We start from the raw sequence: 15,617 nt of genomic DNA on the forward strand, positions 1-15,617 counted from the left end.
CCTGTAGGTGGGGTGGAATAACTGATTTATTTTAATTTGAATAATTAAAAGACTCATGCACAAAGCTAGGTGTCCTGGCATGTGATACTGTAACAAAACAAAACCCCAGAAGCACTACTTAATTATTCCAAAAAGTAATCCTGCCAAGCTCCTTTCCATCCTGCCATTATTGTTGGAAGCGGACCCTCAGCCCTCCCCCAAAACCCCATGGAGCAGATTCCTTTGCAGCTTGCCCAGGTCACCAGTTTTGGGCTATTTCAAACCAAGAGGGGTTATGCACTGTGCACATCATGACACTCTCGTTCTACGCCCCCAGAAAACTACGGTCAATAAACTGGTTTGTAGCACTGCTAGGTACCATGAAGCACCTTGCAATTAAGGGGGGGCGAGGCGTTCTAAGGCAGCAGAAGATGCAGTCATTGATAAGATGGCTATAATGGAGTTGCACTGCCAAGGAGCAGAGGGCTCTGCTGCCAATGTGAAGGCATAGGATTTCTCTAGAGATGGCCCTGTTCTTTGGCAAGAGATGCACAGTCCTCAGGGTGGTGTGGGAAGAGGCGGACATAGAATACAGTACACTGGTTGTGTTCAGTTCTGTGTGTATGTGAGGTGGGGGTGATCATTCTGTTAGGGGCGTTGAGGGAACTCTAAAGGAAACCTCCTTAGAGTCCTTTTTCCTCAGTCAGGGCCCCTCACCTGCAAGTCTGTTGGTGGGAAGGGGTTGGATATGGCCCAATATGAATTGTTATGTCCAGAGATTTCCAAGAAAGTATGGTCTGAAACGTCACATTTGGGGGAGAGGAGAGGCAACAAAAGGAAGTAAAACTCCTTGAAATACCCTTGTTGTACTGTCACTTCTTAATACAACTTTCCACTGTAAATCATTTGGAAGCTCTGCTTAACAATGGATGATTCAACATAAGCCCTCTGAACATAGGTGTTCTAATCCAACTCACGGTATTTTCTATCTGGTTGAATATTACTTGGTATGACACTGGTTTAGCTGTGCTCTGAGTAATTTGTTAACACTAGAACCCTCCATGAGACGTTTATTCAGGGCAGGGATACTTTATTGAAGAAAGGTTCTATTTTTTTCCAAAAAAACAGTCATTGGGGCACATGGAGCGTGAAGCCAAGCAGGAGGTCACTGCCCACTAAAGCAAGTTGTGCTGCTTATGTTTGGGGCGTAGGCTTTTGACCTGTCTTTTAAGCGTCTAAGCTTCTTCATGATCAAGCCCGCCTGCTTCATTGCTCCACGCCTAGAGCACCTACTAAACTTTTCAGAAGTGGGGGAGGTTTAGGTTGGATATTAGGAAAAACTTTTTCACTAGGAGGGTGGTGAAGCACTGGAATGGGTTACCTAGGGAGGTGATGGAATCTCCTTCCTTAGAGGTTTTTAAGGTCAGGCTTGACAAAGCCCTGGCTGGGATGATTTAGTGGGGGATTGGTCCTGCTTTGAGCAGGGGGTTGGACTAGACGACCTCCTGAGGTCCCTTCCAACCCTGATATGCTATGATTCTAAGTGTCTGATCAGTGACCTTTGGGTGCCTCAATTTTATGTGTGCCCAACTTGAGGCCTTTCAAAAGGGTGTTTGGTTTTTTTAATGTAGATTTTCCTCCCCTCCTCCTCCCAGTATGGGTGATAGGAACTTTCTGAAAACCTTTTAACATGCCTCAGTCTGAGCATCCAGAATTGCTAGTTACTTAACAAACAAACAGATGCCCCTTTTGAAGTGCTTCAGGTTGGGTGCAGTCGTGGTCTCTATGACTTTTGTAGTGTAAATAGGCCAGAATTCAACAGTCATTAAACCCTGTGCTTGGGTTTGGCTCGCTGCTGTGACTGGGGTGATTCCTTAGCACTGCCAGGCTTAGGGATTTTTTTTTTCTTAAGAGACAGTTATTGGATCATAGTTTGATTTTGCCATTTGTGGGCAGGTCTAAGCTGAGTCTAACCGTGTTGTTGGAGCCCTCTGTAGCATGATTGATTAACCAGCATAGCCGGTTTCTTTGCCTATGTTTCTACATAGGCTAAAACATGAATTTTTAACCTGTCCATAATAGGGTTTTGCCACATTAATATGCCTGTATGAGTTTGTATAGTGAGTTCCATCTGGTAAATAACCAATGTTTACAATTACTTTGCTAGTAGGCTCTATATGTGTTTTTATGTAGGTCTTTTGTGTGTATGGGGTTCAGGTAACACACATCTTAGATTGATCTAATATAGCAAATTTTGTGTGTGTGTGTAATTTTTTTTATATATATAACTTTGTCTATTTCTGTGCACAAACCTCAGTGCAGATTTGTATGTTCTTGCCTGTTGTCCTTCTCCAGAGCCCCAAATATGAAAAATAGTGACTTCTGACATTGTAAAATTTACTCTCTTTTTTTAATGTGGTTTTTAGAAGCTATAAATAATACCAACTGTTCCTACTTGGAATAATAGTAAAATTATTCACTTTTTTTACCTTCAACTTGTTAGTACACATGTCTGCATTAGTAGAGCAATGCTCTTGACTGGCATGATCTCTGTAAAAATAGCAGTCTGTAAATCCATTGTTCATTAACAATATAGCGGTCAATATCTGTTACCACAAGAAATAGTAGTTCCTCAAGAAACAGCTAGATAAACAATCACTAAGGACTTCAAATATTTATCCAATTTTTGTTTTAAGTGACTTGAAACCATGTAGCTGTTCCCATAACTTCTCTTGATAACTACATTTCCTATCGTTATTACCCTCCTCCTCTCTCTAGCTCTTGTGATTTTGTTACACTGACACTCATAGCTCTTGGTCTTTAATTTAAAGACCAAGGTCTTTGGGCCCTGGATTGTTTTTCAGTATGTTTATACAGCACATAGGGCAACGATGCCCCAGTCTTGACCGGATACTAATGTAGTACAAACAAAAAGGGGTAGGAGGAAGGAATAATGCTAGCGTGTGGGGTGGCTTTTTTTTTTCCCCCTCAGTGGCCTAAGCAAAAAGGTGTCTCCTATTTCTCTTGAGAAAATACACTTATTGATGATTTGAAGTCAACAGTTGGATATTTGTTCCTTTCCTTTCCCAATACAGGCAGCATAAATCCAGTGTGTATAACTCAGTTGAATGATCCTCTGCAGAAATTTTCCAGCTCTGTAGCCAAAAATGGCACTAACCTCTCTTGGAAAGAGGATTTCATCTTGTAAGTAACCACCCACATAACATTTTCTATTAAATGTTTTTACAGTCTCAATTTATATAAGATGTTAGAAGAGGAACTGTGTTTTGAACGTATCCTATTGTGATTTGACACTGGCAGGGCATAACTGTGGTTTTTAAAGCAATTTTCTGGTACTGAGTTATAGCAAGTGTTAACATGGATTTCAGTCATTTTTACTTTTAATTGAGGATTGTTGGGCCTGGGATTGGGGAAGTATAGATGTGTAGTTTCTCACAGAAATGGATGGCGGCATGTGATTAAGGGCATGCCTACACCACAATCTTAAATCGACCTATGTTAGGTCAGCTTACAGCAATCACAGTAATTACTGTGGTGGCTGATGTCCACCCTACCCTCCTATTGTCAGTGGTTTGCGTCCTCGCTATGAGTGCTTCCGCCTACTGAAGAGGGGTAGTGTGGGCGTTCTGAGAGCCAGGGCTCGCAGCTCCACGCAGCTCCCTGCTGGGAGCCCAGCTGCTCCCTGCTCCCACCTGGAAGTGAGGGGATGCCACATGGGGCTTCTCACCTCTGGAAAGGAGACCCATGCCCTGAGTCCGGTCAGTTGCCGTGCTCCCAGTGGGGATCCTGGGCAGCAGCCTAAGCCAGGCACCTGGGTGACAGCCCAGCTTGGAGCAGAGACCTGGGAGCAGGACTGGGGAGCTGGCTTTCCTGTCAATTCACAGTTCCAGCTGAGCTGTGAAATTGACAAGACAGCCGACGTAAGGCACATGGTGTCTACACAGACACTGTGTCGCCCTAACTACGCTGACATAATTCCACCTCCAAGGTGTAGGACAGGGGTAGGCAACCTATGGTACGCGTGCCAAAGGCGGCACACGAGCTGATTTTTTCAGTGGCACTCATACTGTCCGGGTCCTGGCCACCGGTCCGGGGCCTCTGCATTTTAATTTAATTTTAAATGAAGCTTCTTAAACGTTTTAGAAACCTTCTTTACTTTACATACAACAATAGTTTAATTATATATTATAGACATAGAAAGAGACCTTCTAAAAACGTTGAAATGTATTACTGGCACGCGTAGCCTTAAATGAGAGTGAATAAATGAAGACTCGGCACATCACTTCCGAAAGGCTGCCGACCCCTGGTGTAGGACTTATTATACTGGTGTAGTAGAGCACGTGCATCAGCGGGAGCAAGACTGTAATGGAAACACTGACATAAGCTGCCTTATGTCAGCCGAACTATGTAGTGCAGACCAAGGCTTAGCCTTTAAAAGGGCATCTGGTATAGTTATATTGTAAGTGCAGGTCACAGACTGATGTGCTGTGGAGTGGGAATGGAAAAAGAGAATACAGACAGTTTGGATAAAGCTGCTATCTGACAGTACTCTGACACAGCAGCTGCTTAGGTGATCACTATCCGCTTCAGTGCTTAGGAGGAAGCCACTGATGGGGCCAGAGGCTTCTTACTTTACTGGCTAAAAGGAAGGGAGGAGGCAGAAGCAGGTTGTCCTAATAAGTGAGGAAAAGAGGTGCTGCTGTGTGTACTGTGCTGTAGGCCACAGACTAGACACTCTGCCAGGACGATGTGATTCTTTGCCACCCCATTGCTGGAATGAGCATGATGCACTCATTTGCATTAGTAATAGAAATAAACCAGCTGGATTGAGATATTTCAAGATGAAAGATGCTAAGTGCTTTACTAACTTCATATACTGTATTTGCAGATGGCTTCAGCCATCTGTTAGTGGAACAGAATATCTGTTCCACGCTGCACAGCAGCCGCTACCCTATGTTTTAGGAAAGGAAGTGGAAAGAGTATTCTTCTACAGCTGAAAGTGCAGGGGGAGTTCAGGTGAGTGGGATGACTATTTTAACTGAAATTTGGCCATTACACCACAGTTATGGTATGCTTTCCATGGTGATGGGTGCTCTAGGTGTGCCTAAGGTAGATAAGTTTGCAAAGTCCTATGAGATCTTTAACAATAAGTAGTCAGGATTTGGTCTATGTCTGCACTGCACACCTTACAGCGGCTCAGTTGTGCCCTACAGCAGTGCCACTGTAAGGTATGCAGTGTAGCCGCTCTTCGTCAGCAGGAGGGAGCTCTCCCGCCGACAAAATAAAACCACCCCCTGCAAGGTGGTTTATTTTCACACCCCTGACCGACAAAAGTTTTACCGACTAAAGTGCTAGTGTAGACCTAGCCTTGGTTGTACATCTTCCCTCACCTCCAAAAGAAAACACTTTCAGGACCACTGTCCCTAGCAGCAGGCTGGCTCATTGGCTCAATAGGAAGAGTACCACCTACTGAATTGTCAACACCGCTGCCCTTCCTGCTGCGCCCTGTGTCTTCCTTGGAAGTCTCCTGCGGCTCAACGCTGAGAAAGTTCCCACCTGAATAGAAGCATAGTGTTAAAACATGTTTCCAATATTAAAGTTCTCCATTGAACTCTTATACCTATTGCAGAAGGAATAGTATAAAGTTTAGAGGAAATGGCACAATATCCATATGCTTTAACAGCCCAGTTGATAGATTTGGGTGTGGTGTTTTTGTTTGTCTTCTTTTGTCTATTGCATCAAGCACCACAGGTTGTACCAAAGCAGTTGCATCTAATGATTCGTGTTGGTCATGTCATGTAGCAAGTGGTTCTTTACTCTTATCCTCTTACAGTGTCCCTTCAATCTAACTTTGTGCCAAAATACTGTAACATAGATCCTTTTTAGAGAAAATACCAGGGGGAAGCACCAATGATTTTTAAATCAGGAAGTTTCACAGTCAGTGGTCAGATATCTATGCCAGAAAACTATTTATTTAATATTTACCTCCTTTATTAAAATCTTACATTGGCAGGATGCACCTCCACTTTTAATAGACCACTGGATCTATTCCATTTTCAGACTTATGAATTTGGGAATGTTGTCTCAGCTGTACGCAGAAGGAATTGTTTCTCAGTCTTCTGGTAGAGAACAGACATGGAAAACTTCATCCTGAAAGGCAAAGTTTATAACCAACTGAAAAAAGGCACTCTTATAATGGAAATGTTTCAGCAATCCTAAATCTAGTGAGGAAGCTAGATAGATCCAAGGTTAGGCTCCACCCCAGCATTCCCTTCCCTCAAGTTAATTGAGTTCAAGAGGTGGCACACGTTTTCTCTCCAGTATTTGAAAGGGAGGGTGCTGTAAATGCTGTCTAACGCTTTCCACTGGCTGAACAATAAAACTGCATTGTGTGGTGCAATATGGAAATACAAGGTGTGAGACATAATAAAAGCCTTGTGTAAAGAGTAATTTTAAAATGAAGAGGTGAGAAACATTCCCAGTACAATAACTGGAGAAGGAATGAAAACTCTTTGAAGGCTTGACATCATTTTATTTATTCCACAGTGAATTAAATGCCAAATCAAAAGAGTTACAGCTGCAGATCTTGGAAGATGGGAAATTGGATAGTAAGTACTGCAACTGAATTCTTTTGCATGGTCCACTCATGGGCATTACTGAGATCTTGAAACAAATCCTCTCTTGTTTACACAGTTGAATAAGATCATTTAAGAAGCTGTCAGAAGTTGGTAGTTAATGTAGACCTGTTCTGCTGACTAATCTTGGTATCCAGATCAGGTACGCTTCAATAACTCCAGGAACAAAGAAGGCTGATAGTCGCTGGGGAAAGAAAGCCCTAGAAAGAGGAGCCAGGAGTTTTGCTGGCTTGGACCATTTTAAAAAAAAAAAAATTAATTCTGAAATTCTTCCTGGGTTGCCTTTTTTTGTTTTTTAAATGTTTGTAAGCCCAGTTCTGCTTTAGGGCTTAGCTACTTAAATTAAAGATCAAAGGCTAACTCCAGTGGCAGTTTTAGATGACCTCCTGCTGCAAAGTGGGTATGGGTTTTTCACTGTTTCCTTCTGTCCCCAAACATTGACACGAGGGATGACATAGTGCAAATGCTTTTCCATATTCTTGGGTTTTGCTTTATTCTTTAACAAAGCCCTAAGGCAGGACTGAATGTACAAACCAGACTTGAGTCTGAGTGCTGTCTTGAGCTTGGCTGGTGTTTTTTATAGTTCCACCCTCTAATATTCTCTTGCCTTAGACTTCCCATGTTTAATGTTCCTGAATGGGCTTATGAGACCCACTTTCTGTTTGACGGGTCAGCAGAACAGTGCTGCACTTCTACACAGAGTGCAAAAGTTTGACTGCTTACCATAGCCCAGAAACAAACTCTTGTGCCACTTGTGTATGGAACTGCTTAACAACTCTGAATAGTCTTGTGTTTATAAAACTTCAAATAAAACTTCTTGTACCAGAGAAAAGAAAAATACATCCATCGCTTCTGAGTGAATGAATAGAAAGAAATCCTGACTTCCTTTCTGCCCCAAACTGGCTGTTTCTAAGCACATAATCCCACTTACGTATAATCAAACTTTGACTATAGGGAATTGTAAACTACTATACCTGATTCTACCATCCCAGCTTAGAGTTCCTTATCCCTACTTACAAGAAAGGATGTTTCTGTTGCAGAGTAACTCTCTACTTGGTCAGGAGAAGAGCAGACTTTTTTTTTTCTGCCTCCTACCTATTAACTAAGCCCTTATCCAATATAACTTATGTACGCCATATTTAATAACTTAGAGTGCTATGTTAGTCACACAGAATGTGTTTTGAAATTCAAGGTTGGCAAAAAGGAATTACAAAACTATCATAAAACCATGCAAGGGTGAGTGAGTTTTGAATTTCATTACACTTCTGGTAATTGGGGCTGTTTTTAAAAGCTCTGTTGGGCCACAGATTTTTTAAGTGGAAATAAGCCAGTTTTGGGGGAGAAATGGTTGTGTATCAGTAACTTTTTTTTTCTCAGCAAACAAATGTGAGGGGGAAAATAGCCATTGTGTCAAACATTTACAGAGATGTGGAGGATGGAAATGAATGAAATGGCAAAAAAAAAAAAAGTTTCACACCGCTCTAATGTAGAGCCATATTCTAATAACACCTCTCAGTAAGGGGGAAAAGTATGTATTATCACTTACCTACAAAAAATCTGTCCTGCCCGGGTGTCTTTAATAATGGTCTTTCAAGATGTCAACCACTACACATACCATACACCTTTAATGGCACATTTTTATTACTTTATTTGACTTGCTTAAGAGTCTAACAATAAATATAAAATAACAGACTTAAAATTTCTGAAAAAGTAATATTTAGTTGGATATGTGGTGGTGGTGGTTGTTAAATCTTAGTAAGAGGAATGTGGGAAATGCTGGCAGTCGTCTAACTTAAATGTAGGTCCATCTATCGTAGAGTTTTATATTGCTGCCTTTTACCATGGCATCTGAGTGCCTTTCATGTAAAATCGATAACAACACTGACGAATAATGGCTCTCCCTTCTCACGCTGAACATTCTGCGTGGGCTGGGGCTTATTGGATAGAAGGGGTGTCAGTGTTGTGAGCGTCTTTTATAGTAGACTAATCTAAAAGGGCCTTTCTATGTCAGTTGAAGAAGCTAAGCTCTAGCACAACAGTAAGGAGAATCATAAATGCTTGTCGCTCTGAAATATGGAAATCCTGACTTCTTAATACTTAGTGGCGTGAAATCCTGACTCCATTGAAATCGGTGGCAAAACTCCCATTAACATGAAAGGGGATAAGATTTTGCGCATGGACCTGCATAACAAAGCTTTAGCATCGTGTTAATTTTGTTAACAATAGAATTCTTTAACATAACTATAAGATATCAGAGAGAGAATCTAAACTTGCACTATAAGACCCACATAAGGAAGTACTCTTAGCTGGCTATGCCAATCCAAAATGAATCCAGGTAGCACCCTCTACGAAATACAAGACAAGGGCAATAGAGGAAAAAATGAAAGAATTCAGCTGGACTGTCTTTTGAACAGTTTAATCAGTGTTCAGAATCTCTAGAGGTTTTATTTTTTTTTCCTCCACGTGTCCAGGATGCAGAGGAAAAGTTATTTAAAAAAAAAATAGCTGAACTATTTGTGATTAAGTATCTGTCTTCTTTTCTGTCAAGCAGTGTTATAACTATTATAAAAACCTAGCCTTCAAGAACTATAGATCCTTCAAAAATTTTCTCTGCAAATAATCCTGTCTCTTCATAAAGTAAATACCTTATTGTGCTGAAGAGATAATGTCTTGCAATGTTAGGTGCCTCAGCAGTTTGAAGTAGCAATGGCTTCTGCTTTGCGCCTTTTCAAAATAACTTCAAAGATATTAACAGCTCAGACAAGACCTTACTATGTCACTTTCATTTATTTTAGGTTCTTTTTCAGCATGGGCAACTGTACCTTTAGACTTGTTCAGGAAACAGCCTTCTGGACAACAAAGCTTTGCACTGAAGAGCAGGTCCAACAGCCATAGCCCTGTGTTAGGATCGATCAATGCAGAGGTATCACATTCTTAGTTTATGGTTAAAAGAAAAAGAGTACTTGTGGCACCTTAGAGACTGCTCAGTTTATTTGAGCATAAGCTTTTGTGAGCTACAGCTCACTTCATCGGATGCATACTGTGGAAAGTGTAGAAGATCTTTTTATATACACACAAAGCATGAAAAAATACCTCCTCCCACCCCACTCTCCTACTGGTAATAGCTTATCTAAAGTGATCACTCTCCTTACAATGTGTATGGTCAGATTGTCCATTTTAAGAATACAGGCCCAATACGCTGTTGCCTGCATGTTTTTTAACAATTTACAGAAGTGCCAACTGTGTGTTATGCTACGTAATCAAAATGGTAGTGTTGTGAACTCACTTTGTACTTGTGTAAGTGACTGCATAAGGTGCAGTCAAACAGTGAATCGTACCCTACCTACTTAAAGCAAAAGCTGTGACTGTTATGGGCAAAGCTTTAAGGAATAATTTGGGTCTTCTAAGGGCTTGTCTACATGAACACTTAGTTCGTGGCAAGCTGGGGTTTGTCTGCCCCACACTACCCTGGTGTATGCTTAAAGGTCTGTGGGTACCTTGCTAACATGCACTAACAACTCGTCAGTGTGCTTTGATCTAATCTGCTCTACAATTCCAGCTGCTGTTTCAAAGTGGTGTCTCTTTCCTTTCAAGGTGTAATTATTACTTTAATTACCAATTTTTCTCTTTCTAGTTCTCTTACATGGAACCTAATGAGTCAAAATCCTGGCAAGTTCCTGCTCAGCTTCCTGCCACAAAAATAGAAAAGGAGTGCACTGTAATGCCTTGTGGGACTGTAGTCACTACTGTCACTGCTGTGAAAACCAAACCTCGACTCGAAGGGAAACCTTCTGCACTGAGCCCAGGTGAAGATATCAGTGAAACTTTAAAATGCAAATCCAAGATTGTTTGTTTTGTTTGTTTGTTTGTGCTGGTTTTTAGTAGTATAGTTCCAATGGGGGACAGGGAAAGAAAAAAGAACATTGTGTAGATCTATTTAGGTGTGGGGGGGAGGGGTATTTTGGGTTTTTTGTTTTTGTTTTTAGTGTAGTCTTGGATAAAATATTTCTTTTGCGTGAAGCCAGATCCTGCCCCACTGAAGTCAATGAAAGTCTTGCCAATGACTTCAGTGGGAGCAGAATCAGCATCCTGGTAAGTAAGGTGAGAAATTATCATGATTTCCTTTGCTTGGTACTGTGAATGTTAGGTGTCTCTCTTTGGGGTGGGTGTGTGTGTGTGTGTTGAGTATTCCCTTTGAAAACATGAATCTCTGAGTGGGGTAGAGTAGATAGTATGATGCTGCTATTAATATATAAATCCATTGTATTTGGAGCGTTTCTTGCACCCTGTCAAGGTGATCATCTCTCTGTCTGCCCTTGCAAAAAGATGGCACGTGATCCTCTACAATCACGCAACAAGCTGCTAAAGTAGATGCTCTTATGACATGTCAGATTTTCTGTATAGAAAACTTGAAAAAAAAAAAAAATAGACCAAGTGCAAAAGACACAGGACAGAATTACCAGAGCAGAAACTGAAATTGTGGGGGTACCTTGCTTTAACATCCATAATGCTTTCTTGAAGCTCAGTGTAATTACTTTTGTTGTTGATCGTGGGGGAAGGGAATAAAATGTGGAGTCACCCACTTTTTTCCACCCAGTTTATCCCTCCCACATCCTCATATGCATACGTACCCACAAGAGAGGATATAAGTTAAATGATAATACCTATATGAAAGATTTCAGAGTAGCAGCCGTGTTAGTCTGTATTCGCAAAAAGAAAAGGAGGACTTGTGGCACCTTAAAGACTCTCAAAAGCTTATGCTCAAATAAATTGGTTAGCTACAGCTCACTTCATAGCTTTAAAACTATTAACTTCTGACTTCTTTATTTCTTGATCTGTTTATCTCCTCTGCCCCCAACTCTTTAGTATGGATTGGTGGTGTTCTAAGCTACCATTCACACCTGAAGGGGATCCTCCTTATTAAACAGTTTGATTACGTGGTGACGCTTCCCAGGGGTAACCTGAGGTTGAGAGGCACCTCGCTACCCCCTGCCTTTAGCATGAAGAAGCCTTGTCTGTGCCTGGCTGGGGTCAGCTTCCTAACTCTGCTGGCCACGGGCAACATAAGCCGTCCCCTCTAGGCCTCACAGGCACCGCTGGTACTTTGCTGATCAGGGATTGGACTGTGCCTATCGCTAAACCCTCTGAGCATCTCCCTGGAGCGGCCAGCCCCTGGTCCACTGGTTGCTTGCAGTATGCACAAATCCGTTTCTCCCAAAAAAGCAGTATATGCCATCTTACCACTTCCACCTCAGATCACCGCTCTGCCAAACACACAGCACTTAGGTTTATGCTGAGATCATATCTATCTAAGTTTATTTAACCAAGTATAGAGATTCAGGTAGTAGCAAAGAGAAGTATTATAAACAAATGATTACATATAAAATAGAATCATAACTCTCTCAGTTTGGAGACGGGACTTATTTAACAAGATCCTCTCATGTCTAATAATAAAGTATTGCTCATCCAAAATCCGTGCAGCACTTTACAGCCAGACAGGCTTTGACTGACTCTTCTTTCATGAGACCTGTATGCTGTCAGTTTGCCGTCTACCTGAAGAATTTGGTGTGTTTTTTTGCACTCCAAGGGCTTGTGTTCCTGTACAGTGCTCATGCAGCTGCGCCACTGTAACACTTTAACAAAGATGCTACTACACCGCTTGGAGAGCGTCTCCTGTCAGTGGAGTTAATCCACCTCCCTGCACAGCAGTAGCTGTGTCCGCAGGAGAAGCTCTCCTCTCAGCCTAGCACTGTCTGCATGAGGAGTTAGGTTGATATAACTATATCGCTCAGGGGAGTGGATTCTTCTGCTTCTGAGTGAGATAGTTGTACCGATGCAGGTCTGTACGTGTAGACCTGGCTCAGGATAAACCAAACCGGTCCTTGGTCTTTATTCATAAACAGGACACCCCCTACTGTTTCTTCCTGTAGATTTCCTCTCTTCAATTTCACAATCTCTCAATTTGGACTGAGTCTACAAACAGGCCTACAGCATGAGGCATATGTGACGGGTTGGATCACAGAAACTCCTTTGGGAATGCCACCTGATGTGCCTAGACTAGCTCTGAGCCTGTTTTCCCTGCCAGCTTGGGACTTCAGTCCCTTGCCTGGTTTGAGCCAGACACACTTGCCTGCTGCAAACACAGATCCAAGTCTGAACCATGTCCCCCACAAGCTGCAGGCTTAACTGAAAACAGCTTAAGTGCTCCTATCTCCAGCACTCAGATATCCAACTCCCAACAGGGTCCAAACCCCAAATAAATCTGTTTTACCCTGTATAAAACTTATACAGGGTAAACTCATAAATTGTTCACCCTCTATAACACTGATAGAGAGATATGCACAGCTGTTTGGCCCCCCCAGGTATTAATACATACTCTGGGTTAATTAAGTAAAAATTGATTTTATTAAACACAAAAAGAGACACAACAAAGTGAATTACCAAGCAAAATAAAATAAAACACGCAAGTCTAAGCCTAATACAGTAAGAAAACTGAATACAGATAAAAATCTCACCCTCAGAGATATTTCAATAAGCTTTTCACAGACTGAACGCCTTCCTAGTCTGGGCACGATCCTTTCCCCTGGTACAGTCCTGGTTCCAGCTCAGGTGGTAGCTAGGGGATTTCTCATGACTGCAGCCTCCTTTGTTCTGTTCCACCCCCTTATATATCTTTTGCATAAGGCAGGAGTCCTTTGTCCCTCTCTGGGTTCCCACCCCTCCTTCTAAATGGAAAAACAACAGGTTAAAGATGGATTCCAGTTCAGGTGACATGATCACAAGTTACTGTAAGACTTCATTGCATACATGTATACAGGAAGACTTACAAGTAAACAGAGCCATCTACAGTCAATTGTCCTGGTTAATGGGAGCCATCAAGATTCCAAACCACCATTAATGGCCCACACTTTGCATAATTATAATATGCCCTCAGAGTTATATTTCATATTTCTAGTTTCAGATACAAGAATGATGCATACATACAATTAGGATGACCACATTCAGTAGATTATAAGCTTTGTAAAGATACCTTACAAGAGCCCTTTTGCCTGAAGTATATTCCAGTTATGTTATATTCTCACTCATTAGCATATTTTCATCAAATCATATATAGTGCAACCTCACCGCTTACAATACACAATAGGAAAGACAGGGAGGTAGGTGTTAATTACCTCCTGCATGAAGGGAATATTTCTGAGGTATGTCACCTCCTGGTAACCTCCCTTAACTCCAAGACCTGAAAAACATTATTTTCAGTATAAATACATAACTCCTTTAATTATTATCTGCACATACATTTCTCAGTGATTATGATGACCAGTGGGCTACCAACTCTTGGTGGAGACCTCACATACCACCCTTCGGTGAATTATTATGCAGATACCCAGCCCAGGGGAATCCCTTTAACACCGTATAATATTCTGCTAGTCAGCACCAAGAGCTCCCTGTGACGCTTACCTTAGGTTAGTTGTTGTTGCTCTCAGAGCACTCAATAATATCTACACTTTATTTATAATATTAGACTTTTTGGCTTAGATCACAATGGAAATGAGTTTGGCTTCTGGTGGATGCTTGTCCAAATTACAACACTACCATACAACTTGATGAGACTGCCAGAGTCTGTGCTTAGTACAGACCTGACTGGCTCTTTCTAATCCTGATCGCTATAACTATCTCTAAAGTGGATTGGCAGTGTTGTGGGAGGAAGCTTGTCCAGTGCTGGTCCAGACTGTGCCTTGCTGTAACTAGTGTTGTTAGCCCTTCTGTGACAGGCACAAAGTTTAAAACCCTCTTAAAATTTTGTGTATGTGTAAATGTAGATATGAGTTACAGTCGTCAAATCATTGTACAAACTTTTTTTAGTTTTATTTACGTGGCTCTTTTGTCTAGAGTGTTTTTAAAATCAAAATTATAAACAGAAAAATGAGCTCATTTTAAGGCTGAAGATTTGGCATTTACCAGTGACAGAACTTTTGTTCAGAATTATACTAGACAGGTTTTTTCAAATGCTAATTTGTGTCCGTAAAAGCACTTTTTCAGATGCCCATTATTTTTGTTATACACATTTCTAAAATACTCCTCACCAGAGTATCTAGGTAAGAGATAATAAATGAGAAACTTGCTTCTCAGATTCTCCTGTGAAAACGCCAGCTAAAGTGAAGGTGATTGAAAAGGATTTCTCAGTTCAAGCAATCCATTGTCAAGGTGCTCCGGTCAGCAAAGTGTTATCCTCTTCAGATACAGGTAAGAGAGAAACTTCCAAAGCCTGTATCTATATCCCTTTTTCTCTCCTATGCCATAGATTATCCTAAAACATTAAATTAACAGCAGGACCTATGCCTTAATGCCTTCTGGCAGGTATCCTAGCATTTGTTAGCAAATATTACAGTTAGTGTAGAAGTCTGAGTGTAACTAATTCCTAACTTCCTGAAAATCTGCCAAGGAGCTGTGCTGTTGGGAGAGAAGGGAAGCCAATGGAGCAGCAGCCAGGTTGGCTCCTCTTTACTTGTCAACTGAATATCTCTTTCCTATGCATCCCTGGGCTCCATGGGATTAGGAAGGTGCAAAGATTCCCTAATCCACAATTCCTAAACTTCTTCCACCGGAGGGGACAGTGCACAAAAGCCCTGTGAGTGGGGCTGCTGCTGAGTCCTCCTGTCAGAGGAGGTGCGCTCTCCCTTGTGTCTAAATTAGAGGAAGAGAAAGATGGCCTACGGAAGTCAGAAGACTGGATTCTCTTCTAGCTCTGCCACTGACTCACTTTGTGACCTTAAGCAACTCGTGTATTCCGACTGTGCCTGCTTCTCTACCTTTTGTAAATAACCCAGTAGATAGAAGATGAAGTGTGTTTAAAATACTAGGTAGTGATGGTGGTAGAACCGTTCTTCTTGTATTCACTTTTGGCATGTGGTTACATATGCTTTTTAATGTATTTAAATATAGACCCAAACCTTTCAAGCGTATGTAAGTGCAAACACTTTT

The 15,617-nt window shown here is 41.5% G+C and overlaps 1 protein-coding gene across 2 annotated transcripts in view; it reads left to right on the forward strand.

The window, feature by feature from the left end:
• The window catches only part of C2CD2 (C2 calcium dependent domain containing 2), a 50,669-nt gene that overhangs the window by 22,487 nt on the left and 12,565 nt on the right, over nucleotides 1-15,617 (forward strand). For both annotated transcript variants that reach the window (XM_077818176.1, XM_077818185.1), the window contains exons 7-11: nucleotides 3,075-3,183; nucleotides 6,547-6,608; nucleotides 9,431-9,558; nucleotides 10,270-10,441; nucleotides 14,766-14,879. In XM_077818176.1, coding sequence (XP_077674302.1) covers nucleotides 3,075-3,183; nucleotides 6,547-6,608; nucleotides 9,431-9,558; nucleotides 10,270-10,441; nucleotides 14,766-14,879 — 585 coding nt within the window. The remainder of the gene's footprint in view (nucleotides 1-3,074; nucleotides 3,184-6,546; nucleotides 6,609-9,430; nucleotides 9,559-10,269; nucleotides 10,442-14,765; nucleotides 14,880-15,617) is intronic.

Source organism: Eretmochelys imbricata, chromosome 1 (assembly GCF_965152235.1).
Source record: "Eretmochelys imbricata isolate rEreImb1 chromosome 1, rEreImb1.hap1, whole genome shotgun sequence".
Lineage (NCBI taxonomy): Eukaryota > Metazoa > Chordata > Testudines > Cheloniidae > Eretmochelys > Eretmochelys imbricata.